Source organism: Cavia porcellus, unplaced genomic scaffold, assembly GCF_034190915.1.
Source record: "Cavia porcellus strain 051 isolate PalLab524CR breed Dunkin Hartley unplaced genomic scaffold, mCavPor4.1 scaffold_23, whole genome shotgun sequence".
Taxonomy (NCBI): domain Eukaryota; kingdom Metazoa; phylum Chordata; class Mammalia; order Rodentia; family Caviidae; genus Cavia; species Cavia porcellus.
Window position 1 is genome coordinate 35,695,723 of NW_026947506.1, and position 26,426 is coordinate 35,722,148.

Consider the following 26,426-nt stretch of genomic DNA (forward strand, 5'->3'; position numbering starts at 1 on the left):
CTTCAGAGAGCTCCACCTGTGCCCTTGGTGTCCTGGGGGCCCTGAGGCAGCAGCCCCAGCTCCCCTATGTCCCTTTTCCTAAAGGGTCCTTTGGTGATTGGCCACATGCCCCAGTCACAGCCCCTCCAATTTCCACACCCTCTCACTACTTCTTGGGGGTCAGAGCCCTCCTGGTCTGAGTGTAGCAGATGCCTGCCCCACGCCCTTGCCCCTCTCAGGCTCCGTCTTTTTGGCCATTCTTCCTTGTAGTTTGGAGACAGACAGACAGGTAGAAGAGGGAGAGCACACAGATGAGGGGGGAGGCAGGACGAAGTGAAGGCCGGAGGCCAGTCCGGAACGCCAAGCCACAGAGTATTCCCTGTTTCTCATTCTCTCCAGTCGCACCCATGCCAGCCACCAACCAAGGATGGCCTGAAGATTTCGGGTTCCGGCTGGGTGGCTCCGGTCCCTGCTTTGTGCTGGAGGTGGCCGAGGGGAGCAGCGCACACGCAGGGGGCCTGCGGCCGGGGGACCAGATCGTGGAGGTGGAGGGGGTGGCGGTGGGCGGGCTGAGCCGTGAGCGTCTCTTGAGCCTGGCTCGGCGCTGCCCTCGCGTGCCCCCCAGCCTCGGCGTGCTCCCGGGCCCGGATGGCGGCCCCCCAGCCTTGACCTCAGCACTGCTAGCCGCGAGTTCCGGTCGCGGCCTGGCACTGGGCCGCGAGCTCCTGCGCGTGGCTGGCCGCAAGCGCCCCGAATCCGTGCACCGAGAGCGCAGGCACAAGGCCCAGGAGTTCAGCAGAAAGGTATGCCAGCGGGGGTGCGGCAAGAGGGGGCGTGGTTAGAGTTGTGGGGTGGGGGACTTGCCTCTCAGGTGTAGGGACAAGGTGAGGAATGCAATGCTCCCAACTGCTGGACCTGAGAAAATTTCTGAAGACAGACTTAACAAAATTAAAATGATAGTCAAGCTTAAGGGCCTTGCACTTAATTTTGAAAGTTTTGCTCACTTGTTCAATAGGGATTTTTTTTTTTTAGTTGCAGTACTGCAAAAGTACAGTAAAGTGCATTAAATAGCCTATAGGGATGCCTATAGTCCCAGATACTGGGGAGACAGGCAGATTACATTAGCCCAGGCGTTTGAGACTAGCCTGAGAAACATAAAGAAATCCTATATCAAAAGGAATTAATAAAAGCGGGGGACGTCATGCTGGAGTTGTAGCTCAGTGGTAAAGAATTTTCTTAGCATGCAGGAGGAACACATGCAGACAGCCCAATAAATTTTATACAGGCTTACACCATTGTAACCACTATCCCAATCAAGATGTAGAATAAAATTTAGATAACAATAGAATGTAGACTAGCATAATTTCTTCTTCCCAGAAGGTTCCCATATGCCCCTTTCTCTGTGCTCCCTATCAAGAGCACACTACCCTTTCCCAACTCCTGCCTCATCCTGGGAATTGAACCTAGACCTTTGCACTGACCTAGATCCTTACCATTTAAAAAATTTTTTTCAGGCAATATCTCACTAAGTTGTTAAGTTGCCCAGACTGGGCAGAAACTTGCCGTCCTCCTACTCAGTTTGCCAGAATGCTGGCAATATAGGTGTGCACCAGCACACCCAGCTAGTAATTGCTCTTTTGACATCTATCTCTCTCCATGATTTTTGTCTGCTTATGAACTTTATAGAATGGAATTACTCAGCATGCACTGTTCAATGTCTGGCTTCTATTGCTCAATGTTGTAGCTAACTTCCATCTACATTGTGTGTAGAAATAGGGGACCCTTCTTTTTATTTCTCCTATTACAAATTAGTGATTTTTTTTTTTTTTTTGAGACAGGGCCTCACTAAACAGTTCAGGCTGGCCTTAAGCTCACTTTGCAGCCCAGGCTGGTCTCAAACTTGCAACAATTCTCCAGCCTCCTGAGTGCTGAGATTATAGGCATGAGCCATGCCCAGCTAGTGATTTTTTTTTTTTAAGAGCCTACCTGTTCCAAGCTTCCACAAAACCAGAATCTAGTCTTGCCTTGCACAGCAGTCTGGTTGGCTAGCTGGCTAGCATAGGGGTACCACAACCTTCCAAAGATATTACTTGCCAGAATTTGGCTCAAACAGGCTTGGATAGGTCACTTGTGGAAATTTAGGGAGATCCTGAAGCCCAGCAGCCTGGAATGGCAGAGACCTGAGACACCAGAGGAGCCCAAGGCCTGAGTCATGGCAGAAGCAAGAGGTGATTACAGAGATAGAAGGAGGTATTGTTTAGAGCCTCAGGGCTGGGAAGGAACGGTGAAGGACAGATAGGCCAGGTCTTAGTATAGCAGGCCATGCACCTTCATGGGCCTGTCCTCCAAGACTTTCAAAAGTGTGTGTGCTCATCTTCATTTGGTTGAGGCTGCAGGAGAACAAAGAGGAACCTGTGTGTGACCAAGAAAGAATCTGGAGTCTGGATGCTCCGCTCCCTGTATGAGGCTTGGGCACCATGTGGATGTCAAATCCGGAAACTACTTGCTGAATGGAACATTTGAGTTTAGGGACTTAGTCCTGTCTGTGGCAGGGCCTGGCCATGGGTTTGGGGACTCAAGAGGACTGGAAGCCCTGTTGGAGTTTGGCTGTTACAGATACTTTGTGGCCCACTCACAAAGTATCAGCTGTGTGCCACCCCAGCCTCCTCCAATACTCAAGTTCAGTCCAGTCCTTACTCTTTTAATCTGACCCCTTGGAACATTTCCTTCATCACATACCATGCAGTAAGCCCTGCCTGGGCCTCTGAGTGCCATGGCCTTGATTAGGCTTTGTGACCAGGTGTGTACACTCCCTCACACACACGCAGAACTCACCTCAAGCTTCCCTGTGTCACCAATGTCTAGATCCTTAAACTCTGTGACTTTCTGTGCTGGGGATTTAGCTTGGTGGAGAGCATGTACATGGCATTCAGAGACCCTGGATTCAATTCCCATCACTGAAAAGAAAAGGTGAATTTCTCTCTGTACCCTGAACAGGCCCTGCTGCTATAACAAAATCAGCACCTTAGTGCCTTTGCCCTAAAAAGTGTGCTTTTTACCTGCACAAAGTCCTCCAGAGGTCCAGGTGACTTTCCAGAGTGGCTGATATCCCTATGATGTCTCAGCATTCCAGACCCCCATCTCAACTTGGATAATTTTGCTACAGCTCATAGGATAGCCCCTCCTATCTATGCTCTGTAGCCAGAACTGACCCCACAGCTGCTTCCCCAAGAATGGGGGGAAATTTAGCCTTTCATGCATCTGGGGAGAGGGAGAACTAGAAATGTTGGTGGGAATTTGTAATGTCTGCTACAATCCTACATAACTTGCCAGGGAAATAAAGTCCTCTCCCCAGTACCATGTAATTTCTTCAGGGTTAGAAGTGACACATTTAGAGCTCTCTATAGGACATAACTGCCTAGGAAGCAGGGCCATGCAAGGTAGAATCTGTCAGGCTGGCTGTGGTGCATTTTCTAGTGAGAAAGAGAAGGGAGGATTCTGGTTAGGGCTCACCAAGCATCCTTAAAAACCAAATGCATCTCCAAAAAAGATTGCTTCTGGCAGGTGAAGGGCCTCTGCAGGACCCCTGTTACTTTTCAATGATCAGCCCCCCAGTTCTTGCCAGCATTCAGCCTGCCCCAGTTTTTCCTCCTTGACGTAGCTAATATTTAATAGAAAAGCCATTAGTGTCCCCGTGATGGTGCCTCATGCTTGGATGTAGGTTGAGAACATCTAGGTAATAACTGACACCGAAACCACACTGTGGCACAGGCCCCAGGAGGGGGAACTATTTTTTCCTCTTTCTTATATAAAATGTCTTTACAGCTAGCCATGTTCTCCTTTGAATCAAGGCTGCTGCTGACTTTGATTGCAGACTGTCCACCCTCGGCTGCACAGCAAGGGCAGGAAAGTGAGTGCTTGCTGCTGCATCCAGAACACAGCAGGGCTCAGCTGGCGGCCTGCAGGAAATGCAGCTCCATGCTGCTCGTTGATTCAGTTCCCTAAATGTGCATTGATGCCTACCACACACCAGGCCCTGTGCTTGGGGCTGGAAAGGAATCAAAGAGCTGGCTAGCATATCCAGTGGGGAGACAGACAGTGACATGTTGTATGGGCTAGGACTCGGACATTCAGGGAAAGTGGCACTGCTTGGAGTGTCCCAAATCCCCCTACTAATGCTTACTCATTCTCTCTGGGGTCACTGCCCTGGCCTTAACCCTGCCTCCATCCCACAAGAGGACCAATTAGGAAGCAGTGGGATATTCAGCTCTCAAGTTCAAAAACACATTCAGGGTGGAAGATCAGGCTCTGTCCTTGGCTCCCAAAACAGAGTCATGTGTGGCAGTTTCTGTCAAATAAAAAGATGACAGTGTGTTTTCATCCATCTTATTCATGGGATCTGGTGTGTGTGACCTATGGCTCTTCCCCAGCCAAAATGATTGACAGGATGGACAAGGAGCCTGGACTCCTACAGAGTCCTGTGGGAAAGAGACAAGAAGTAAATAGAAAAATCAGTGAAGAAGATGGGTGTGGTGACACACACCTGTGATCTCAGCACTCAGGAGGCTGAAGCACGAAGATCACCATGAGTTCAAGGCCAGCCTGAACTGCAAAGCAAGACACTGTCTCAAAAAACAAAAACAGGGGCTGGGGATTTAGCTTAGCGGCATAAGCACCTGCCTTGCAAGCAGGCAGTAGTGAGTTAGATCCCCTTACCAATTTTAAAAAAAAGTTAAAAAAATGAAAACAAACATCAATGGACAAGCAATTCCAGATAATGAAAATGGAAGTGAGTCAACTAAACAGAGAGGTGAAGATGACAAACTACTTAAATAAATATTTATTTGACAAGGTCTCATCAGTTTCCCAGGCTGAGCTCAAACTCAAGATCCTCCTGCCTCAGCCTTCTGAGTGCTGGAATTACAGGCATGCACTACCATGCCCAGCTACGATCAATTATTTATTTACTTTTTACCATCAATTTTAGAACAGTATGAATCCCTTAGAAAGAAACCTGGCACCTCTTAGCTGTCACTCCCATGTCATGGTTTTAAATAAAGATTAAGAGCATCATTCCATCATTCTCACTGAGCAAATGAAACCATGGTGCATCAAATCTAAAACATCATCCATTTCAAGATGGCTGTTGTTTATTTAATACTAAGACACAAAACACTCCTGACTAGCCCATGATACACACTTCCTTATTACTTTCTTCATTTTTTTTTCTTTCTTATCCCCATCTTAACACTTAATTTAGTAATTCTTGGAAGCCTTGTCGCTTAGATATATTTAATACTAGCAATGCACATAACTTAGTAGAAGTAACAGTATGAACACTTACAACCAAATACACTCATGCATAAGAATGGTAACCAGCAGTAAGACATATCCTGATATCAAAGATGTTAGAATATGAAAAAATGAGCCAGGTGTGGCGGCTCTCTACAGTGCTGTAATCCTAGCACTCCAGAGGCTGAGGCAGAAAGATCATTGTGAGTTTGCAATCAGCTTGGGCTACAAAGTGAGCTCAATGTGAACCTGAACAGCATAATGAGACCCTGTTTCAAAACAACCACACACACGCGTGCGTGCACACACACATACACACACACACACATACATACACACATCCCAATGTGAAAAAATGTTCATCCTAGAATCCATGATATACAATGTTGATAATCTGGAGTGTACTTGATTACAAAATAATGAAAGTTGACTCCACTGACTTGGGCAGGAAAAGAATTTGTGGTTCACAGAATCAGTACTAGAGCCTCAGACTTAGAACCAAGAATAGATTACCAAGCAGGAACACTGCTGTCCCAAAGCATTCTTCAGGAGAAATCTGTTCAGAGTGTGCCGCAGGGCTCTGGCACTGCCTTAAATGACCTTTGCATTTCTGTATCATTCCTTCAGAAGCCAAAGTCCTGGTCTTCAATTGGACTCTGGTTAGCTAGAGTCTCCCAACTGGCCAAAGGTACATCAGAATCTGGTCTTTTGCTTGGTTTAAGATTTTCTCTCTCTCACCTAGATTACAAATATCCCCAAGGATAACCAATCCTTGTAACCAAGATTACAAATATCCCCCAGGTGCTGCAGTTATTTAGATAAGATTGCCAAGTATTTTTTATTTCTTCCAACAAATAAGTATTATAAACACTACAGAGGCAAACCTCTGCAATCATACCTCATTGTGCCTTTGTCTTGTCAGGACATGACTAGGACAAATTCCTAGACAACAGGTCACTGGGTAAAAGAAGATGCTTTAGAGCCAGGCTTGGAGGACTGCATGTCATTCCAGCACTCTGGGAGGCTGAAGTAGGAGGACCAGAAGCTTTAGCCCAGGCTGGCAACATAGACACTTAGTAAGACCCTGTCTCAAAATAAAAATAAAACCGGATATGTTGTACACACCTGTACTCCCAACTCTTGGGAGACTAAGGCAGGAGGATTGCCACAAATTTGAGGCCAGCCTGAACTACATAGTGAGACCCAGTCTCTAATTAGATAGATATAAAAGGATGGATAGATAGATGATAGATAGGTAGATAGATAGATGGATGGATAGATGGATGGATGAGGTAGCTCAGTGCAAAGACCCTGGGGGAAAAACAGGCTTTAGAAATACTTCACTACTTTCCAGAAACAGTGTGTGCATCTGCAGGCCCACTCTTTAGAGCATACATGCCTTGTTTAGTGTCCACTTGTTTGTGTACAAAAAAGGAAGAAAATGAAAATCCAGTAGGAGAACAGAAATGATCAAAATTCAAGACTACACATGCGTTTTTATGAAGCCAGAGTGTTCTCTGTGGGCTTTCTCAGCGAACAATGCGAGGAACAGAGCATAGTATTATAATAATAGTAACTAGCAATTAGTGAGTGCCTGGCACATTTTTAAGCTCTTCTGATTCCCTTGATCCTTAGAATATTCATTAGAATAGCTCCCTCTGGGTTTGAATACTGCTCCCCTAACCTTGTAACCTATGTTCATTCCTTGAACTGTCCCACCACAAATTTCTGTCCTGGGAGTCATTTTGCCTCCTTAGTTTGCTTACGTGTAAAATGAAGATACCAACCATGCTCACCTCTAGGGCATCTGTGAGCTTCGGAATGAATTGATGGGGCAAAGCACTCCTCATGTCAGTGATCCTGTGTAGGTAAACTGAGGGAGAAAGAGAAGGTGGTGAATGATCCTCCATGGTCCCTCTGTGGGTCCCTTTGTGCAGGTGGATGAAATCTTGGGGGACCAGCCAGCTGCCAAGAAGCAGGTGTTTGCTGCGCTGAAGCAGTTTGCAGCTGAACAGCGGGTGGATGACCTGGTGTGGGCCCTCACCCTGGTGCTTCCCCACGAGACCCACAGGCCACTCCTGGACAACCTCAGGTACCTCCGTTGGGTCAGGATGGCCATGCCAGGTGGGTTTCCCTCAGGGCTGGCCTCTCTCTCACCACCACCCCAAGACCAGACCAACCCAGCTGGGAGACAGAAGTCTGATCTTAAACTGGCCCCAACACACCTTCAGCCTAGGGCAAAGGTGACCCAGGGACCTTGAAGGGCAGCCAGAGGGAGGCTGCCAGGATACCACATTGCATGATGATGGCAGGGGCTGCCGTCTACAGGGCTCAGAGAGGATGCATCTGCTGATATGCCCCAGATCCACTGGGGAAAATCCCCAACAGGATGCCAAGGCACTCCTAGTTCTTTATCGAGGTACAGTATGACCACAGGAAGCTTAGGCTGTGCTGTGGGGAACTATATTTTCTACCCCGCCCCCACAGGTAACACCTACTGTCTGATCTTTGACTCTTGATGTTGATAAAGGACCTCATCAGCTAGAGGGACTCTCTCTGGATGGATGGAATCTCCCAATGCCACTATAACCTCATTTTATTAAGCCAAAGTGAGGCTCAGTGAGGTTCAGAGACTTGTTCCAAAGTCACACAGCAAATTAGAAGCAGTCACAGGACCATGAAGCCAGTCAGCTGGATGCTTTCTGCTCAGCCTCAGGCTCAGCCTTTAAGTTTGTTTATCACAAAGGAAAAACTAAATTCCCCGAAATCTTCACCTGGAAAGACCTCAGGTGACCCAGAACTCTCTGCACCCCACTTTCTGCCTGCTCAGCTTCCTACAAGATGGAGAGACTCCTCCTCTCCAATCCTGCCTGACCTTTTTTGCCCCCTGCCTGCGATTGCCCCAGCGCTCCCCTTTCCCGGGCTCAGCCCTCTTCCTCCCCTCGCTGCCATTCATCCCACAGCCTGCCCCTCCCTCCCTCTGGGCCTGGCCAACGTCAGGGACAGGACTGGCCACCCCCCCCCCACCTCTGCCCCACCAGCCGGGCCGCGCGTCTCGGCTCTGCAGCCGAGCAGAGGAGGCCACCGAAAGAGGCCACCATGAGCTGCCTGGGGTGAGTAAGGGGCCTGCCCCTCGCTGAGAAAAGCCAGCGAGGGCAGGAAAAAAAGTTATTTCTAGAGCTGAATTTGCCGCGGAGATGCTGCTTGGCGCTGAGGGCTTCCTGGGAGGTGACGGAAAGCAGCCCCCGGCCCCGCCCCGCCTTGCAGGCTTGTCTCTGAGCTGCCGGCTGCCCAGACTCAGCTGGAAACTCTCTTGGGCCCCGTTATTCCCCCTTGGTGCTGCCTGGCTTCAATCCCTGCTGCCTTTCCTGGCTGCTGCTCCTCCCCAAGCGACCGGTGGCCAGGCAGTGGGTCAGGGGAGGGGGGTGCTCGATTTAGATTCTGGGAAGCAAGCGGGAACCCAGGACACTTGAAGATGCCGGATGCCTCACAGCATCCCTGGGGTGCTGCGGGGCTGTGTATGTGCGAAGCAGCTCGTGTACTAGCGGATGCCAAGTGCTACAGGGAAATCCGGGAGGCTTCTAGAGGAGGGGCAGTGCCCAGCTGGGCTCCACAGGGAGAGAATTACACTGGCAGCAGGGTTTAGCCACCCCCTAACTTCAGAATATCTCCTCCCGAAACCTGGCTAGTTGCTAGCAGCCTTGCTGTAACGACCCGACCCGGTAGGGGTTGTAAGTGCGCATCTTCCCGACAGGGCTGGGACTGGGCATGGAAGGGATACGGCCACAGCTTGCTGTGATTCTGAGGCTTGAGTGCCAGGTAAGGGGCAGCCCATGGCCAGCTCAGCCCTGGGCAATCCAGAGAGACTCCTCAGGGGAGGTAGCAGGTGTCAGTGTTGTGCCTCAGACCTTGACTCCAGGAGTTGGGCAGTGTGCTCTGTGGAGAGGGTAGAACAGTCCCCAAGGAGTTCGTCCAGGCTAGATATCTAGGCACAGATGGTGAGGGCAGTGTCACACTGGCACATGGAACCCAACAGTGCTTAGTTTAAGATGGGATGGGGCACTAGGAGGCACTGTCTTCAAGGACCCCACATGAAGGAGTGATGAGGCTTCGGGGAGAGGTTGAGCAGCCAAAGGGTGGGAGGTGAAAAAATATATTTTCTGGGGCTGGGGATTTAGCTCAGTGGCATAAGCACCTGCTTTGCAAGCAGGCAGTCTTGAGTTCGATCCCCGGTACCAATAAATAAATATATATATATATATGTATATATATATATATTGTCATGTGTGTGCGTGTACATGTGTGCATGCATGTGCATGTGTGCATGGAAGCTGGACCCACCCAAATCAGAGAGGTATGGCCTCTCTAAGCAGGGTCCCCAGTGCCCAAAACAAAAGCCGTGGGAGCACAAGGAAGGAACCATGAGACCATGGTCCTGAACTATCTGGACCAGTAGCCTCTTGTCACATGTGGCTACTTAAAATTGAATTAATATTTGATAAAGTTGGGAGTTCAGCTTAGCCTCACAAGCAGTACTTCAGGTACTCAATGGCCACACATGGTAACAGCCACTTAGTGTCTGGGCTGTACAGGCAAAGAACATGCCCAGGCTCCTTTGTTCAGGCAAAGGGTAAGATGGGTCCAACATAAGCAAAAGGAGTCATCTTAGCTGAGTGTGGTAGCAATGCCCATAAACTCAGCACTGAGAGAAACTGAGGCAGGAGGCTCACAAGTTCCAGGCCAGCCTGGGCAATTTAGCAAGAAGCCATCTCCAAATAAAAATTTAAAAGAGCTGGGGATGTAGCTCAGTGGAGGAGCACCCCTGGGTTCAATCCCAGTACCTAATAAATACGTGAATCATCTCCCTGTACAATAGCAGTGAACACTGCCACTCCATACAGAGTCTAATTTGGGTCCGTCCCCAAGGGGAACCCAAGCTGATGAAGTGGTACAATGTCTCTCTAATTAGGGCAAGACAGGAGTTTGGAGAGTGTGACGTGGCCATGAGGGAGCAAGAAAGCAGTCTAGTTCGTGGTGAGCTAGTTTCAGGGAATATGAGGAACGGGAGTGGGTAAGAAAGGGCAGTCGAGGGGTGAGTGGGAGGGAAGTAGCTGAAGTGGTGAAGAAGCTGGAATTTGGAGTTTTTACAGACCTGGAACTCTGGCTCCCCTTACTGACAGTACAGTCTTCAGCAGGTTAACTGACCTTTACAGTTCGTCTGTAATACAAGACGAGTCAAACTTACCTGTTCCATGCTGGGTGTGATGGTGCACACCTGTGATCCCAGCACTGGGGATGCTGCGGCAAGAGGATTGCAGTGAGTTTGAGGCCAACTTGGACTATGTAAGTGAGATCTAGGTCAGCTTGAACTACACAGCAAGACCTCGTCTCAATACTGCCTCCCCCCAACTTTATGTGTCCTCAGCAGGATTCCTCATCAGAAACCATATAAATGAATTCTGCCAACTGTAAGCAGAAAAGAGATTGGTTAAGAATCTGGAGGTAGAGTGTCAGGGCCCTCTGGTACCCTTTGCCTCTTCTATTTTGGTGACAGTGTCAGGGACACCAAAATAAAGAGTTATTAGGAGACTTTTATGAGACAGTATGGGTAGAAATACCAGACACATAGTATGGGCTCAATCAGCATTGGTTTCCCTTAGGGAGAAGCATCTCTTTTTCCCAAGGGAAAATTTCTCAATCATGGCACTATTCATATTTCTGAACCATTATTTTTCTGTTGTTGGGAATGGCCCTGTGCCTATAGGACTTTTAGTAGCAGCAGCCTGGCCTCTACTCACTAGTACACTCTACTCCTAGCTGTTATCTTGTGACAGCCAAAAATGTCTCTAGACAACTGTCTGTCCCCTGGGGGGAAAAAATCACTTCTGCTTAAGAACTACTGCCCTGGAATACTCTCTGGCAGTGCTTTATGGTGAAGGCAGAAGCATCAGGAAAGTCCAGCTTTGCTGTCATCTGACCCATCCCATGCTATCTTGGGTCATGTGTCCAGCTACTGGCACCACCAGAGGCCTTTCCTGTGCTATAAGGACCAGTCCTGAAGCAATGAGTCTAAATTCCAGCATGAGCATTTGCACCATGCTTGTCTTTCTGCAAATGATGAGCATGGGGGACAGTTTCTATGGACTTTGGCATGCCTGGTTCTGGGCCAATGCTGGCTGGCATGAAGCAACCAGAAATGGCTCTGTCATGGTGAAACTGTGGAACTGCAGCTGTGGTCCTGCAGATGTCAGGGAGCCATGCTCACTGGGAGGATGGTCAGACATTTCTTTCCCTGACAGGGTTGAGAGACAAAGTGTGAAGAAGACATGACATTAGGGGGCACTGGCTCTGGTCTCCTGCTGCTGCTAGGGAGAAAGGTAGCCCAGGGAGGTTATGGCAAGGGGATAGTATCACTGGGACCAGGAAATGGGGGCTGAGGTATAGTGTGGTAAGCAGCATGGTCTGATGATCAGCTCTACAGGAACCCTAGGACCGGCCCCATGAGGGGATCTTCAAAGGGAGACATAGTTCAGTCCCTCTCTGTGCTGGCCTGTCTGTGTGGTTGCTGCCTCCTGTTATAGAGGGATCCTCATGCTAAGGTCCCCTATTGAGGCTGCCCTTGACCAACCCCTGCCCCAGTATCTTACACTAGCTCCTCAAAATCCGTTGTTTGCTCCCGGATCTCAGATCCTACCCTTTCTCAGCAGCCAGGATTCTGGACCAGTGGCAATGGACTTGCAGAACCAGGCATTGGCATCTGTGTCTTCTATGACTTCCAGTGTGTGGCAGGCCTAGCTGCTGGGGAGGAGTCCAGACCCCTTCCTGCCACTCTCTTTCCTCCTTGGCTGTTCCTTGCCTCTCCTCTCCCTGCAGGACACTGCTTGTCATAGAGAGACCTTCAGACAGCCCCTTCCCACTCATCTGGAAGTGGTCCCAGCCTGGCCGCCCCCTGCTCACTTCTAGCCCCAGACTCTACCTCCCTTCTTTAGGATTAGACTCTAGCCACTTGTCCCTTTCCCTGTGGCCTCTCCAGCACTCCCTTCCCTTGGCGGGTTTGGTACAAGCCCACCACCTCCCCTTGAATCCATAAACTCCAGTATGAACCCTCCCCCAACCTCCGTGGCTCTGGGATGCAATCTCAGCTGCTGACCATGGCTTTCAAGGCCCCCCTCTCCAGTCTCTTCACCAGAGCTACCCCTGGGTAGGTAAGGAGGGTTCTTGCAGGCCAACTCCTCCTGAGCCCTGGCGGCCCAGCGAGTTGGCCACCGCCTCCAGAAAGCCTTCCCATGCTCTGCGAAAGGCAGGCAGGGAGTCGTCTAAACTGTTGGGTGCCTCTGAATTGCTCGGTCTTCGCAGTGGCCGAATATTGAGAGCCCGGAGCGCTGCGGGGCCAGCCGGAGAGGTTGCAAGTGAGGCGCTCTCGAAGGGAATAAAGGAGGGAGCCAAGAGGATAGAGCTTGTTAGCCTGAACTGCCTGCCTTCGAAGTCAGCCGCGCGCTGGTTTAAGGGTCCCCTGGTGAAGGAGAGGGACGGGGCGGGGCCTCGGAAGGGGGCGGGGCCGAAGGCGGGGACAGCTCGGGAGGGGCGGCGCGCGCTGGCCCGGCAGAGGCGCGTGGAGTCCCGGTGCCCTCTCTCGGCTCGCCGGCTCGGCCACCCCCGGCCCTTCGGCACCTGCTGCACCGCTGTTCCGACTCCAGATGGGGAAGGACCAGGGCTTCTCTCGGCACTTTAGGTAGCTTCCCCATCTCACTCTCCCAGAAACTGTGCGCCCTGGGCGCGACGGACTCACCTCGGGCCATCCTGAAAAGGGGGGCGGGGGCTTAGAGGGGCTTCGCAGCTCTGGGTGGGCACCTACAGAGCCTGGGCGGAGCCTGGGCTACGGGGAGATTGGAAATAAATGGGGTGTGTTCAAGGGCGGTGAGGTTTGAATGTTGGGTGCCGGGAACTCGAGCGCAGCCTTAGGAGTTGGGGGTCGGAAGGAAGAGCTAAGATTGAAAAGAACGTTTCCCTTCCTATGCTGGATGAAAGGACAGGGCAGAGGAATTAGGATGGGGTCGGGTGTTCTAGGTGAGAATCCAGAGTGTCCTCCTCTCCCGAGTTTAGAAGGAACCATCTCTCCGATGCTGTGATAGCCTGAAGCTACCCAGGTGAATCAGGGCACAGGGCACCTTCCCACTACATACACCCCCACAAGTTGTCTAGATGACATCAAGGTCAAGTTAGAGAAAACTGGACAGGGCCAGGGAGTGTGATGGAGAGAGAGGATGCCAGGAGAGCCCCTGGGTGCAAGGTCATTTTGCAGCTCCCAGGAAGGGTACTGGGGCTTCAGAGAGGCCTCCTGGCCTAGGAGGGACATACAAGTCTCAGAGACCTATTGCTGGGCTGTGGCATTTGGAGAGACAGTGAATGATCTGTCTGCAATGGTCAGTTCACCCCCACTGCACCTGGCTCTGCTGGATCAGCTAATTTGGAGCAGACCCAAGCTGGGTGACTGAGCCAGGCTGAGCTGCATGGAGCATCCACAGGAGCCAGGCATGGGATCTGGCTCACCAGACAGCCTTGGCTTCTGGCCCAACCCCAAGGATGCCAAGCAGGGAATGGGCCTTTTTCTACCTATGCAATTGGTGACCAACTTGGTGCTGGAGGTTGGAGCAGGCTTGATCACCAGACTCTGCCTGGGCTGGACTCAGGCTGGCTGTATGGAGTTGACACCTTGCAGAACTGGTCAAGTATAGGACAGACAATCTTAGGCCCATCATCCCTCCTTTACTAGGCATGAGGTGGGCAGACGGGGAGGATGTGGGAAGGTGTAAAGCAGGCAGATGAAGATGTCAGGCTCCAGAGACCTTCAGTGACCCTCTGGGGAAAGAGGCTGAGACTGCAGATTGCAGGAATCACTTTGGGTGGACAGGGATGGACTCCTGGCACAGCTGAATAAGTCATTCATTCTAGTCTCCTGGTCACCTGGAGTGATCAGACCTGGAGCAGACCTTGCTTGGGGGCAGGGCCAAGATCTTCCCATACCTCCCATACCATGGGAAGATCTACATGTCCTCCACCCCAGGCAGCTTGTCCTGCCTGCCTGGCCTTATTTATCCTACCTATGGGGTGGGGGGTACACTGATCGACAGAGCAGCCTCAGAGAGGGGTGTGCCTCAGCCTGCTACAAGGCCATTGCTTTCCTCTCTCTTCCCTACCCATCATGCCCTTGGCACTGGCTTTTGTTGCAAAAAACAGAAAAGGGAGCCTTGGGATGCAGCCAGGGAGATTTTGCTAATGTCAGAATCCCGGCACAGAGCTGAAGCCCAGAAAGCTAGGCTATCTTTCCAGCTGTACCAGGGACCAGCCAGCTGTACAATGCTGGAAGGTTATGGATCCCCTCTGTGCCTCAGAGTCCTCTGCTATGGATCACAAAGTCCTCCAGGATGTTAGCTGCTGTTGTTATGCAGAGATGTAGTTCACTGCTGGCAGATGTGCTGGGTACTGCGTCCCTCCCAGGTGCCAAGCCCTGGTTAGTTAGCACTGTGGCTCACAGCCCAGCTGCAGACCCAGCCTTCATAGTGCTCTCTGCTCCAAAGAGGAGACCCTAGGATCCATCCCAAGGTGTGAACTTGCATGGCGGCCATCCTTCCCCCACCACTTTCAGGGCTACTCTATAGAGAGGAGGAGCCACAGGCCCTTTAGCTTTGAGCCCCACCGCCTGGCTCACTAAATGCATGTGGGATGAAATTGAAGGGAGTACTGGGTCTGCAAGGGCAGCCCTGCCTAGCTAAGGGTGCAAAAAGAGTGGAGGAGGTAGGGGCAACAATCTGGCAAAAGCTTAGCAGTGGGACTGAAGGTGGCAATGTCATATTTCTGGCAAATTCCCAGCATGCATCTGTGGACCCTGCTGGCTAGAGAAGCAGGCAGGCAGACAAGGAAGTGCCAGCAGCTTGGCCTGGAAGGGGCAAAGCCTGAAAAGGGAGTGTGAGGGAGAGGCTGGTGGAGGAAGACAGAGGCTAAAGAGCCAGCCCATGGACTAGCTTTGGGAACACTGAGGTCCCACTGAGACCAGAGTAATACAAGATAGTATGATCCTGATTTCTTGACGAGGAGCAAGTGGGACGCACGAACTTGGTGTGGCCCAAGATGGTTGGAAACGCAAATCCGGACACGGAATGGGAGACGGAGTGGCGGCTGAGGATTCCCCCGCCATCCTTGGGGGGAGTGGCGCCCTGTGAGAAGGCGACTTTGGGCTGCAATCAGGACGCAGTCTGGGGACGCGCCCCGACTCTGCGGTCCTCGCCTGCAGGATCTTTATCCCCAAGAAGCACCGGGCGCGCTTCGACGAGGTGGTGTCCCAAGGTCTGCTGGGCAAGCTGTGCCGCGCCCGCCGGACGCAGGGCGCGCAGAGGCTGCGCCGGAGCCGCAGTGAGGAGCGGCCCGAGCGCCTCCTGGTGTCCACGCGTGCCAGTGCCGCACCGCGCCGCCCGGATGAGCCGCCCCCGCGCAAAGCTGCCTCCCTGCTGGGTGGCCGTGCCGACCCCGGGGGCGCACGCAGGTACCAGGGGCCCGCGGGCACTGAACACTGAAGCCCTTTTTGCATGGGCTGGGGATGGAGTGGGCAGAAGGAATGGGAGGTGGACATCTGGGGGAATAGAGGAAGTTAAAAACGTAGACTATGGGACATCAACATCCCCAGCATCCTGGAACCACTCTTCTGCCTCCCACCTCACACCTCCTTTCTTCCAGGACTGTCCGAGTCTATAAGGGCAACAAGAGCTTTGGCTTCACGCTGCGTGGCCACGGCCCTGTCTGGATTGAGTCTGTTTTGCCTGGTAAGGATTGGGCAGTTTGTTTTAAGATTTCCTAATGCTCAGGACGAGGTGAAGGCACCTTGTAGCACTCCATAGTAATTCTGCCCCACGCAGACCCCGGCTTAGCAACGCCCCACCCCCTCTAGCAGGTACCAACTTCGTGTAATCTGTGCTCTCTGAGTGTCCCAGAACCTCTCCTCCAAATCAATCGCCTAACCAAGATGCTTGAGTCCAGAGGTCTGAGTCCTGGCATCTCGGCTCCAAGTTCACTGTCACTCCAAGACAAGTGAGCCAAGTTCTGCATCCAGACTTTCCTTTATCCACTAGGAGAGCTGGGGGCACTTCCTGAGGCACTGGAGCAGCCAGAATAGAGCTGGTGCCTGCCTGAGCTGGGCCCCAAAAAGCATGCCCTGCACAGAAAGACAACTGTGACCTGGGCACTTGATGGCAGACCAGACTTAGAGAGGTGGCAGGGCCTCAGGGCCTCATGCACCCTCCAGCCCTTGCTCCCCAAATCGGGATTCCCTGTCTCCTCCCAGGCAGCTTACTCCTTTTTGCACCTGGAATCATGGCATCTTGAAGATAACAGAGCCTTCCACATGCGGGAATCCTTTCCTTCCCCTTCAGGAGAATGGGAGGGGGCTCATTTCCATTGCAGGAGGTCAAAGTGGGGCACCACTTCTGACACTGACTTGGACTCTCTCTCCTTGTCACCAACCACCTCACAAGACTGAGACCCCTGCTCTGTCCTGCACCCATCTCTCCTAGAACCTGAGCATGATACCTCTATCCCCATCAATACCCTGTGAGATGGGAAAGAGCCATGGTGCCTCTACACTATTGTTCCAGCCTTTAGATCATTCTGACATGAACTGCTGATAACTGGCAGGCTGCAGTTCTTTTCACTAAACTGTTGACTGTAGTGTCAGGAAAAGGCCCGAGGAACTGCAGCACACTTCCAGGGAGGCTTTCTTGGGTTAACCACCACTATGACCCTCTCTGTCTTTGCAGTCTCAAGGAACAAATTTCCCGTGACCCTCCTACAGGAAGTCTTCCCTGATGGTTCTGTTCCTCTCCAGATAATCTCCATAGCCTAAGAGAGAACCTTTCACCATATGAGAGTATATATTTAACCTTTTGTCATTTCCCCTACATGTTTCCAAGTCAAATTTAGTGTAAAGACCAATAAAAAAGGCAAAATAAAAATATATATATTTATAGAAGCCAATTTACCAGCCTCCCAGGGTGACTAAGTCAAAAAGTGAAAATTAGCTGTTCCTGTGTGATTTGGTTTTGTTTTAGTTTTCGAGACAGGTTCTTGCTTTTAATTTTTTTGTCTTTTTTTTTTTTTAAATCAGTACCTGGGATTGAACTCACTTGCAAGGCAGGCGCTTATGCCACCGAGCTAAATCCCCAGCCCCTAGAAACAGGTTCTTGCTATGTAGTTCAGGCTGGCCTTGGACTCACTGTGTAGCCCACACTGGCCTCCAACTTGTGGCAAATCCTTCTGCCTCAGCCTCCCAAGTGCTGGGATTACAGGCGTGTGACACTACACCTGACCTGATTTTTATTTTCATTTTGTTTTCTTTGAGGTACTGGAGAGTGAACACAAAATCTTATACTGAGCTACAGTGTGGGGGTTTTGTTTGATTATTTGTTTTTGTTTTTGGTGACAGAATCTCGCTAAGTCACTGAGTCACATAGGCTGGACTTGACCTAACACTCCTACTCCCTTACCCTCCCAGTGTTCTGGGATTACAGGCCTGTGCCATCACACCCAGATGCTCCCACAAATTTAAAGATAGAGGTTTTATTATTACTCAGGCATGATGAGACCAACAGGTCGTGAAAGATGTACTTAGAGTATAATCCTTTACCATCCCTAGCTGAGTGTCCTTTCTCACTTGTAGCACAGGACACTGTCATATGGCCCTGCCCTGCTGACCAACACACCCTTTCTCTTCACTTCCAGGCAGCCCAGCTGACAATGCAGCCCTCAAGTCAGGTGACCGGATCCTCTTCCTCAATGGACTGGACATGAGGTCAGAGGCTACTGGGAGCATCAGAGCTTGATGATAAACTATCCCCTAGGACTCTTGCCCCTCGGGACACCCAAATCAATATCACAAACTCCTCTGACCCTTTGACCCCCAACATCTGTCCTCTTCCACTGGGAACTCTTGAATCAACCCCTTCCCACCTGGCCATGACCTCAGGTCACCCCGAAAATATTCAGTTCTGTGCTGGGGATACAGAATGGAAGGGACCACCTACATCTTGATCTGGGAGGGGAGCTCTGCCTGGAAATAACCTAGGCATACTTCCTTTTATGCCTAGGAAGTCCAGAGCAGCAGGGCTAGGCAGGCTGAGGCCTGGGGCTTCTGCTGAACAGAGATTAGCAAGCAAAAGAGGCAGGATCCTGGCTAATCTGGCCCAGCTTGCTTTGTAGCCACTATGAGCAGGGACAGGGAAGCCTGGCTAGTGGCCATGGACAAGGTTTACCCATCAGGCCTTCCTGGACCATTTCTGCCTGACAGGAACTGCTCCCATGACAAGGTGGTGTCCATGCTGCAGGGTAGTGGCGCGATGCCTACACTGGTGGTGGAGGAAGGACTCGTCCCATTTGCCAGTGGTGAGATTCCCATGCCCACAGTAATGAGATTTATGAGTCTACAGAGTGCTGGCTTTTCCCCCAGACCTTCAGCTTCTCTTCCCAGGGATGCCCAGGGCTCTCCCTCCATCCTATTCCCAGCTGCCAAGGAAACTTCTCCTGGTCAGGGGCTCTGGGTCAATCATGCTTCCTATCTTTGGTCCCAGCAGACTCTGATTCTTTGGATTCCCCCAACCCATCTTCGGCACTCACCTCGCTGCAGTGGGTGGCAGAGATCCTGCCATCCAGCATCCGGGTCCAGGGAAGGACGTTCAGCCAGCAGCTGGAACACCTGCTCACGCCTCCTGAGCGCTATGGGGTTTGCCGAGCTTTGGAGAGCTTCTTCCAACACAGGTGGCCAGGAAGAATGGTGGTGGGGTTCTGTCCTGGGTGGGCCCCAGGTCCTAACCGGACTCACCATCCTTGTCTCCCTGACTGAGCCTTCTTAGCCCTTTCTCTTAGGAGAGGCTTCAGAAATAGTTTGTACCAGGCACCCCAGGAGAGGTTGGGCTGCCCTAGGACAAACCCTGGGAAGGTCACACCTTCTCTGGGAAGTGAGGCAGTCAGGAACAGCACATGGGACCTTTAAGAGAGCCTTGCTGTGGGACTGGCCATGGGCAAGGCCCTTGGAGTAAGGGTGGGGCAATCTTTTTTATACCTCAGCTGCAGGAGGCTGCATTTATCCCTCCCCTCTGCCCATGGAGTCATTATCATGATCTGTGCCAAGCACTTTACTCTTTCATTCCCTTTTGTTTGGCCTCTCCCTGTCCCCACATACATCCTGAGCAAGTGCTTTACTACTGAGCCACACCCATGCCCTTCCATATTGTACACTTGACCCATTAACGTGTACATTTAAGTGTGAGCTCAATTCATTCAAGATGTTTTGGTAAATTCACAAATATGTGCAATCATTGGGCTAATCATGGTGGCACCTGTAATCCCAGCACTTGGGAGACTAAGGCAGGTGGATCTCCGTAAGTTCAAGGCCAGCCTGGGCTACATAATGAGTTTAAGACCAGCCTGAACTATGTTAGTGAGAACCTTTTTCCAAAAAAAAAAAAAAAACCAAACACACACACACAAATATGTACACTCACCAGTTGATTTTAAAAATTTATCACATAAGAAAAAAAGCCCATCACTTTCATTACGACACCTCTATGCACACTGTTTTTTATTTCCACTCTTTGACTTTAAGCAACCAGTAATCTGTTTGCTATCTCCATAGACTTTCCTATTCTTGATTTTCATATGAATGAAATCATATAATATATGGACTTTGATGCCTGGATTCTTTCACTCAGCATCATATTTTCTTTTTCTATTTGTTTCTCTTTGTTTAGCATATGTTCAAGGTTTATCTGAGTTGTACCATGTACTCCATTCCCTTATATATCCCATTGTATGGCTGTACTACATTTTGTTCACCTATTTGTCCAGTGATGCATTTGGGGTGTAGTTTCTCTCCCATTTCTCTCCACTAGTCTGGTAAGTTTCCTGGGGATTTGTTTGTTTGAAGGTGTTCTTGTAAAGTATGAGGTATTTTTCTTTTATATCATTATATTATTATTACATTGTCGCATTTGCTGCTGTGTCTGACTTTTCCACCAAGTACTATGAGTTTAACTCTGTCTGCATTTAGATCGGTGTCCAAAATCCCCATCCATTGCAGCACTATCCATCTTTTTATTTTTAGTAGTCTTTTGCCAGGGGCAGGGGACAGGAAATTGAACCCAGCATCTTCACACTGAGCTATACCCCCAGACTTGTTTGCTTGCTTTTAAATTTTAAGGCAGAGTCTCACTGAGTTACTCAGAGTGGGTTCAGACATGTAGTCTTCTGCTTCAGCCTCCAAGAATGCTGGGATCACAGGCATACACCACTACACCCAGCTCCTTGATTTTGGACATTGTAAATACCTTATCACTTTTGTTATTTCTGTTGCTTCTGTTTGTGTCTAATATTAATTTGTCTAGGTAGTACTTCTTTGGGAAAATGTCATTTACTTTGTATAATCAAACTCACTACATTTTTGGTCTTATAGTTTCAGTTTGTGAAATTTTAAGTCCTTTTCTGCTTCTAGGAAAAAATACTCTCTTAATTTTATAATTCCATCCAACTAGAGTTCACTTCTATGTGTGGTGTTGGTAAAGATCCAGGCATGGTGGTGCATGCCTGTAATCCCAGAATTTGGGAGGCTGAGCCAGGAGAATTGCTGCAAGTTCGAGGCCTGCCTAGGCTAAAATGAGTTCAAGACCATCCTGAAATACATAGCAAGACTGTCTCAAAAAAGAAAAAAAATCCAGTTTTATTTTCCATAGATTATAGGAGTCAGCAATATATTTCTATGAAGGACCAAATACTGTAGTAAATATTTCAGACTTCATGGTCCATATAGGCCTTCATCATAACTACTCAACTCTGCAATAGTAGCTAGAAAACAGCCAAAGATAAAAAATAAACAACAACATCATTTTCTATCTGGGTGTAATGGTGCATACCTGTACCTGGGAAGCTGAGCTAGAGGACTGCTACAAGTTAGAGGCCAGCCTGGCCTACATAGTGAGTTCAAGTGAGACCTTATCACAAAACAAACAGATGAAAAACAGGTAATGAGCCAGATTTTAGCCCCCAGACCATCATCTGCTAGTCCATGATACAGTGAGTCCATTTTCCCAAAGCATTTTTTATGTTTTAATCTTTATAACAGCTTTATGTGATTGATGCTATTTTTATTCCCATTTGATGGATGAAGAAACTGAAACACAGAAACTTAAGAAAGGTCTCTTAGCTAGTAAATGGCATAGCTGGTACTTAAAGCTAAGTAGCCTATTCTCAGAGTCTGCCAGTCCATTGCACTCTTTCAAGGTCAAAGCACAAGCTAAATCTGTGGCCTGGAAGTGCTACTTCACCTACTGCCAACACTACCACAACACCCCTGATTCAAGCCCCTTGCTCCTATACCCTCCCTTAGGAACATCGACACCCTCATCGTTGATGTCTACCCAGTGCTGGACACACCTGCCAAACAGGTGCTTTGGCAGTTCATCTACCAGCTGCTGACCTATGAGGAGCAGGAGCTCTGCCAGGAGAAGATTGCATGCTTCCTGGGCTACACAGCCATGACAGGTAAGTGTCCCTTTCCCCTACCCCCTCCTCTTCAGGTGTCTGCCAGCTGCTCCCCGGCAGGTAAACAGACACCCACTCTTACCTGTGAGGTCTCAAAGTTGACCCTGCCCCTCCCATGATATATGTGCCCACGTGTCAGGCAGATACACAGTCAGCACCCTGGGGTTTGGTCCATGCTTGAGGATTGCCTACACAGCCTGACCTCCATGCAGCATAATCTGAAACTTTAGACTCCCTGCTCACCTCCTGGGGCCTCAGGAGACTCAAACACAAAATAAGAGTAACCTCAATGGCTTCACTGGGTACCCTGGCAAGTATGCAATGGATGGAGAAATTCACATTGATGCCAGCACTCTGGAAGGCTAACACAGGAGGGTTGTGAGTTCCAGGCAGGTTTGTAACTTAATTACTCAATGAAACCCTGTCACAAAATAAAAACTAAAAGGAAGGCTGGGCAGGCATGATGATGCATGTGTGTAATCCCACCACTTGGGAGATTTAGGAAGGAGGAGCACCATGAGTTTGAGGCCAGCCTGGGCTACATAGCAAGTTCAAGGCCTGCCCAAACTACACAGCGAGACCCCCTTTCAAAAGAAAGAAAGGAATAAAGAGGAAAATAGAAAAAGGACAAAAGGAAAAAGAAAATTCATACGATCACTGTTTATAGATACACCAGCCCTCATACCACCTAGATCCTGACCACGTGGTCGGGCCATGGCGGGTGTTGGGCTTCAGTACACAACACACACACGTGCTGCCTCCCAGTGAGAGGTGCCCAACAAGAAACCCTCACACCCTTCATGTTGACACCTGGTGAAAGGAAGTGATGTTAAATCTCGTGAATTTACTGCACTGGCACGCTACACCTGCTATGGCAGTTCCTGCAGGGCTGCTGTTCACTGGCCCTTGGAGCTCAGTGTTGCTAGTCCTGGGTGCTCACAGTTTTCTAAACAGAGTGAGGGCTTCAGTAAGAAGCTTAGGGTCCAAGCTGAGCAGAACACGTCCCACACATCTGCTTAGGCCTAGAACCTTTCATTTTGCCCAACAAGATCCACTAAGTAGCAGTGACAAGCTTGATCCAGCACTGGGCATTAGGACCTTGGAAACATGGAGTCTTGAGAGGAACCTTGGGGAAGAGGACTGGGGCCACCCCCTTGAGCTGGGGCCCCCACCCCCTAGGTTCCTGGTTTCTGGTCCCTGCATTTCCCCAAGAGAGACGTCCTGCGCACTAGCAGGGAAGGACTCACTGTTGCTGCAGATGACTTCTGCCCTCACACTCCTTGCTTGTGGAAGCAGAGGACAAGTGTTCCATCGCCCTGCCATGTCCCCCAGCAGAGCCTGAGCCTGAGCTGGATCTAGAGCCTGAACCTGAGCTGGAGCCGGAGCCGACACCCGAGCCCCAGCCACGGAGCTCCCTGAGGGCCTCCTCCATGTGCCGCCGCAGCCTCAGATCGCAGGGCCTGGAGGCCAGCCTCAGCTGCGGTAAGGCCCTGATGGAAAATACGGCAAGTGGGAGGTAGGACTGGGGCTCAGGCTTCCCACCTCTAAAATTGGCTTGGTGAGATGAGAAATCAAAGGGATTAGGAGTCAGCAGGGCTGAACAGTGGCCTCTTTGGGTCTGCAGGGCTTGTTGGGTCTGGACCCTCTGGGCTCAAATGAAGAAGTTTATAGACATGGTGGCACACACCTGTAATCCTAGCACTGGGAGACTGAGGTGGGAGAGTCACATGTTCATTCCCAGCCTAAGTAATTTAGTGATTTAGCAAGATCCTATCTAAAACAGGGAGGAGTGCTGGGACGTAGCTCAGTACAAGGCCCTGTGTTAAATCCCTGAGACCACAAAGGGAGAAAAAAAAAAAAGCTCAGATGTGGTAACTAGATCTCCATGATACTCTCCTGGCAGATCCCAGTGACTGCCCTGAGATGCCTCTTCCTCTGATCCCAGGCGAGCGCCAGGCTGGTGATGGCACATCCCTCCCTGAGACTCCCAACCCCAAGATGGTGAGACCTCCTTCCTTCCTGCTAGGTGGCATCAGTATGGGGTAGGGACTGGGTGGCCCATTACCCACCCCAGGCCAGATTACCCTCGTGGCTACTTCAGACCTGAGCCAAACACCCAGACGTGGCCTCTGAGGCCCTGCTGGGGTGACATGGGGGTAATGAGAGCTGACTGGACTCACCTACCCCTCCCCTAGATGTCAGCTGTTTATGCAGAGCTGGAGTCTCGATTGAACAGCAGCTTCAAGGGGAAGATGGGGACTGTGTCCAAATCCCGGGCCTCCCCCCCAGTCCCCAGCCTGGTGGGCACAGGTAAGGGCTCAGCCAGCCTTGGGTCCTCAGGGTGCACTGGCCTCAGTCTTTATAGTTGTTTGTCTGAGTGTCATCCCCACCCCTGGGCATAGTCCTGGAGCTGCCTCTGCTCTATGGCCATGAGACTGGGTTATGAAGGACCTTAGAGACCTCCATGCATGGATAGGAGTCACCGTGGCCAGGCTTGTCCCAGCCCTGGTAGTCCTCACCCCAGCTATCAATCTGGAAAAGCAGAGAACTGCCCCCAAGGAAGTGTCTGAGTTAGCTGGTGTCTCTTGGATAAACTATGAAGTGCATGCAGTGCTCCATAAGTGGCCCAGGTAGGAAGATTCTTTCTAGGTGCCTCCTACTTCTTATTCTAGGGGCCTAGAAAAAGCCCTTCACTCCTTTCAAATGGGTCCCTGGTAAGATTTCTGGGATTTGTTCCCAGAGGAGCTAGAGTCTGACCTGATTAGGTGGTACTCTCCCTGCCACTAGTTCTGTTCACTAGCCACCCTTAGGGAAGATGATGGGTGGCAAGGTCACCTAGGGTCTTCTGTGCCATTCCTGGGGAGGGAAAGGATAATGTCCAGTACCCAGAGACTACCCATTCCGGGTCCTCCCTTCCAGTCTGCTCCAAGAACCCAGGTGTTGGGTAACCGAGGTCCTCACATTGCATTTCCCACATCTCCTACACAGCATCCAGGACCCTGTCCAACATCTCATGGCCCAGTGAGCGGCTCTTGCCCTCTCCCTGCTACGACCCGCTGTGCTCAGGGGGTCTGGCCTCCCCCAGCAGCTCTGAATCTCACCCCTACGCCAGCCTGGACAGCAGCAGGGCACCCTCCCCTCAGCCAGGCCCTGGGCCCACCTGCCCTGACAGCCCCCCAAGTCCGGACCTGGCCCGGCCATCCAGCCGCAGGAAGCTCTTCACCTTTGCACACCCTACTCGGAGCCGGGATACAGATCGCTTCCTAGATGTGCTGAGCGAGCAGTTGGGCCCCCGGGTTACCATCGTGGATGATTTCCTAACGCCTGAGAATGACTACGAGGAGGTGGGCATGCACACAGGGGTGGGACTCTGTTAGGGAAAAGTGTTGCCACTTCTATAAGAGGCCTGTTGCAGACCTGAGCATGATGGTGAACAACTGTAATCCTAGCATTCTGGGAGGCTGATGCAGAACAATTGCACGTTCAAGCCCAGCCTGGGCCACCTAGTAACTTAGTGAGGCCCTGTCTCAAAATAAAAAGTAAAAAGGCTTGAGGACATAGCTCAGTGTGGAAGATTCCATCCCTGGGGGTGGACCTTTCTTCCCTCCAGATTTACCTTGTGCTAACTCCCTGCCTTCTCCCATTCATCCTACAGTTTGTCTCAGACTACCTCAGTGCCTGAGTGGAGCTACCCCAAGGCTTCCTCCAGGGTACCCCATTCCATTTTAGAGGCTAGCCTGCCCTTTGCCTAAAGCTTCCCATATACAGTGTGTGTCAAGTTACCCCTTCCTCGGCCCAGGCTACCCACTTACAGCCTCAGGCTGAGCCACCCTTTTCTCAGAGGATCCCATCCTTTGCCTGAGACTACCCCATCAACCTGGCTTGGATCAGTCTGCTCCATGTCCCGGGATATCCTCCACCCTCCCAGACTCTCCCACCTGCAGTTTCAGGCAAACTCACCATACTGTCTTCCCCTGGCCCCAGACTATCCCCTCTCTCTCCCTTGCCCAGCATCTTACCCCCTCCAGCCTGCTCCAGACTCTTTGCACAGCCATGCCCTGCCTTCATTTGATCTCCTTCTAGATGAGCTTCCACGATGACCAGGGCAGTTTTGTCACCAATGAGCGAAGCAGCGCTAGCGAGTGTATCAGCAGCAGCGAAGAGGGCAGCTCCCTGACCTACTCCTCCATCTCGGACCACATCCCACCGCCACCACTCAGCCCCCCACCACCCCCGCCCCTACCTTTCCACGACCCCAAGCCGAACTCCCGCACCTCAGAGCCTTCCCGGGGCCCTGCTCAGGCCCTGGCTAAGCCGCTTACCCAACTCAGTCACCCAGTTCCGCCCCCACCCCCACCCCCCTTGCCCCCACCTGTACCCTGCGCACCCCCCATGCTATCCCGGGGTCTGGGTCACCGGCGCAGTGAGACTAGCCACATGAGTGTCAAGCGCTTGCGGTGGGAACAGGTGGAGAACTCAGAAGGCACCATCTGGGGGCAGGTAAGTGACCGGGAGCCCATGAGGGCCCTGATTTGAAGTGGGCAGCCTGGGCAGCAGCAATGAAGACAAAGCCATCA

General features: G+C 50.9%; 1 protein-coding gene across 8 annotated transcripts in view; it reads left to right on the forward strand.

The window, feature by feature from the left end:
- Positions 1-386: 386 nt before the first annotated feature.
- Positions 387-26,426, forward strand: part of Grid2ip (Grid2 interacting protein) — a 34,362-nt gene continuing 8,322 nt past the window's right edge. The window contains exons 1-13 of one of the 8 annotated variants that reach the window (XM_063234138.1): positions 387-782; positions 7,209-7,363; positions 15,563-15,811; positions 16,003-16,088; positions 18,040-18,109; positions 18,605-18,699; positions 18,888-19,071; positions 21,695-21,849; positions 23,182-23,331; positions 23,753-23,850; positions 24,045-24,159; positions 24,838-25,193; positions 25,933-26,349. In XM_063234138.1, coding sequence (XP_063090208.1) covers positions 387-782; positions 7,209-7,363; positions 15,563-15,811; positions 16,003-16,088; positions 18,040-18,109; positions 18,605-18,699; positions 18,888-19,071; positions 21,695-21,849; positions 23,182-23,331; positions 23,753-23,850; positions 24,045-24,159; positions 24,838-25,193; positions 25,933-26,349 — 2,526 coding nt within the window. Of the gene's footprint in view, positions 783-7,208; positions 7,364-8,259; positions 8,385-12,884; positions 13,004-15,562; positions 15,812-16,002; positions 16,089-18,039; positions 18,110-18,604; positions 18,700-18,887; positions 19,072-21,694; positions 21,850-23,181; positions 23,332-23,752; positions 23,851-24,044; positions 24,160-24,837; positions 25,194-25,932; positions 26,350-26,426 lie in introns of those variants that run through there. The other 7 variants (XM_023565181.2, XM_063234134.1, XM_003470038.5 and 4 more) reach the window with 7 other exon arrangements.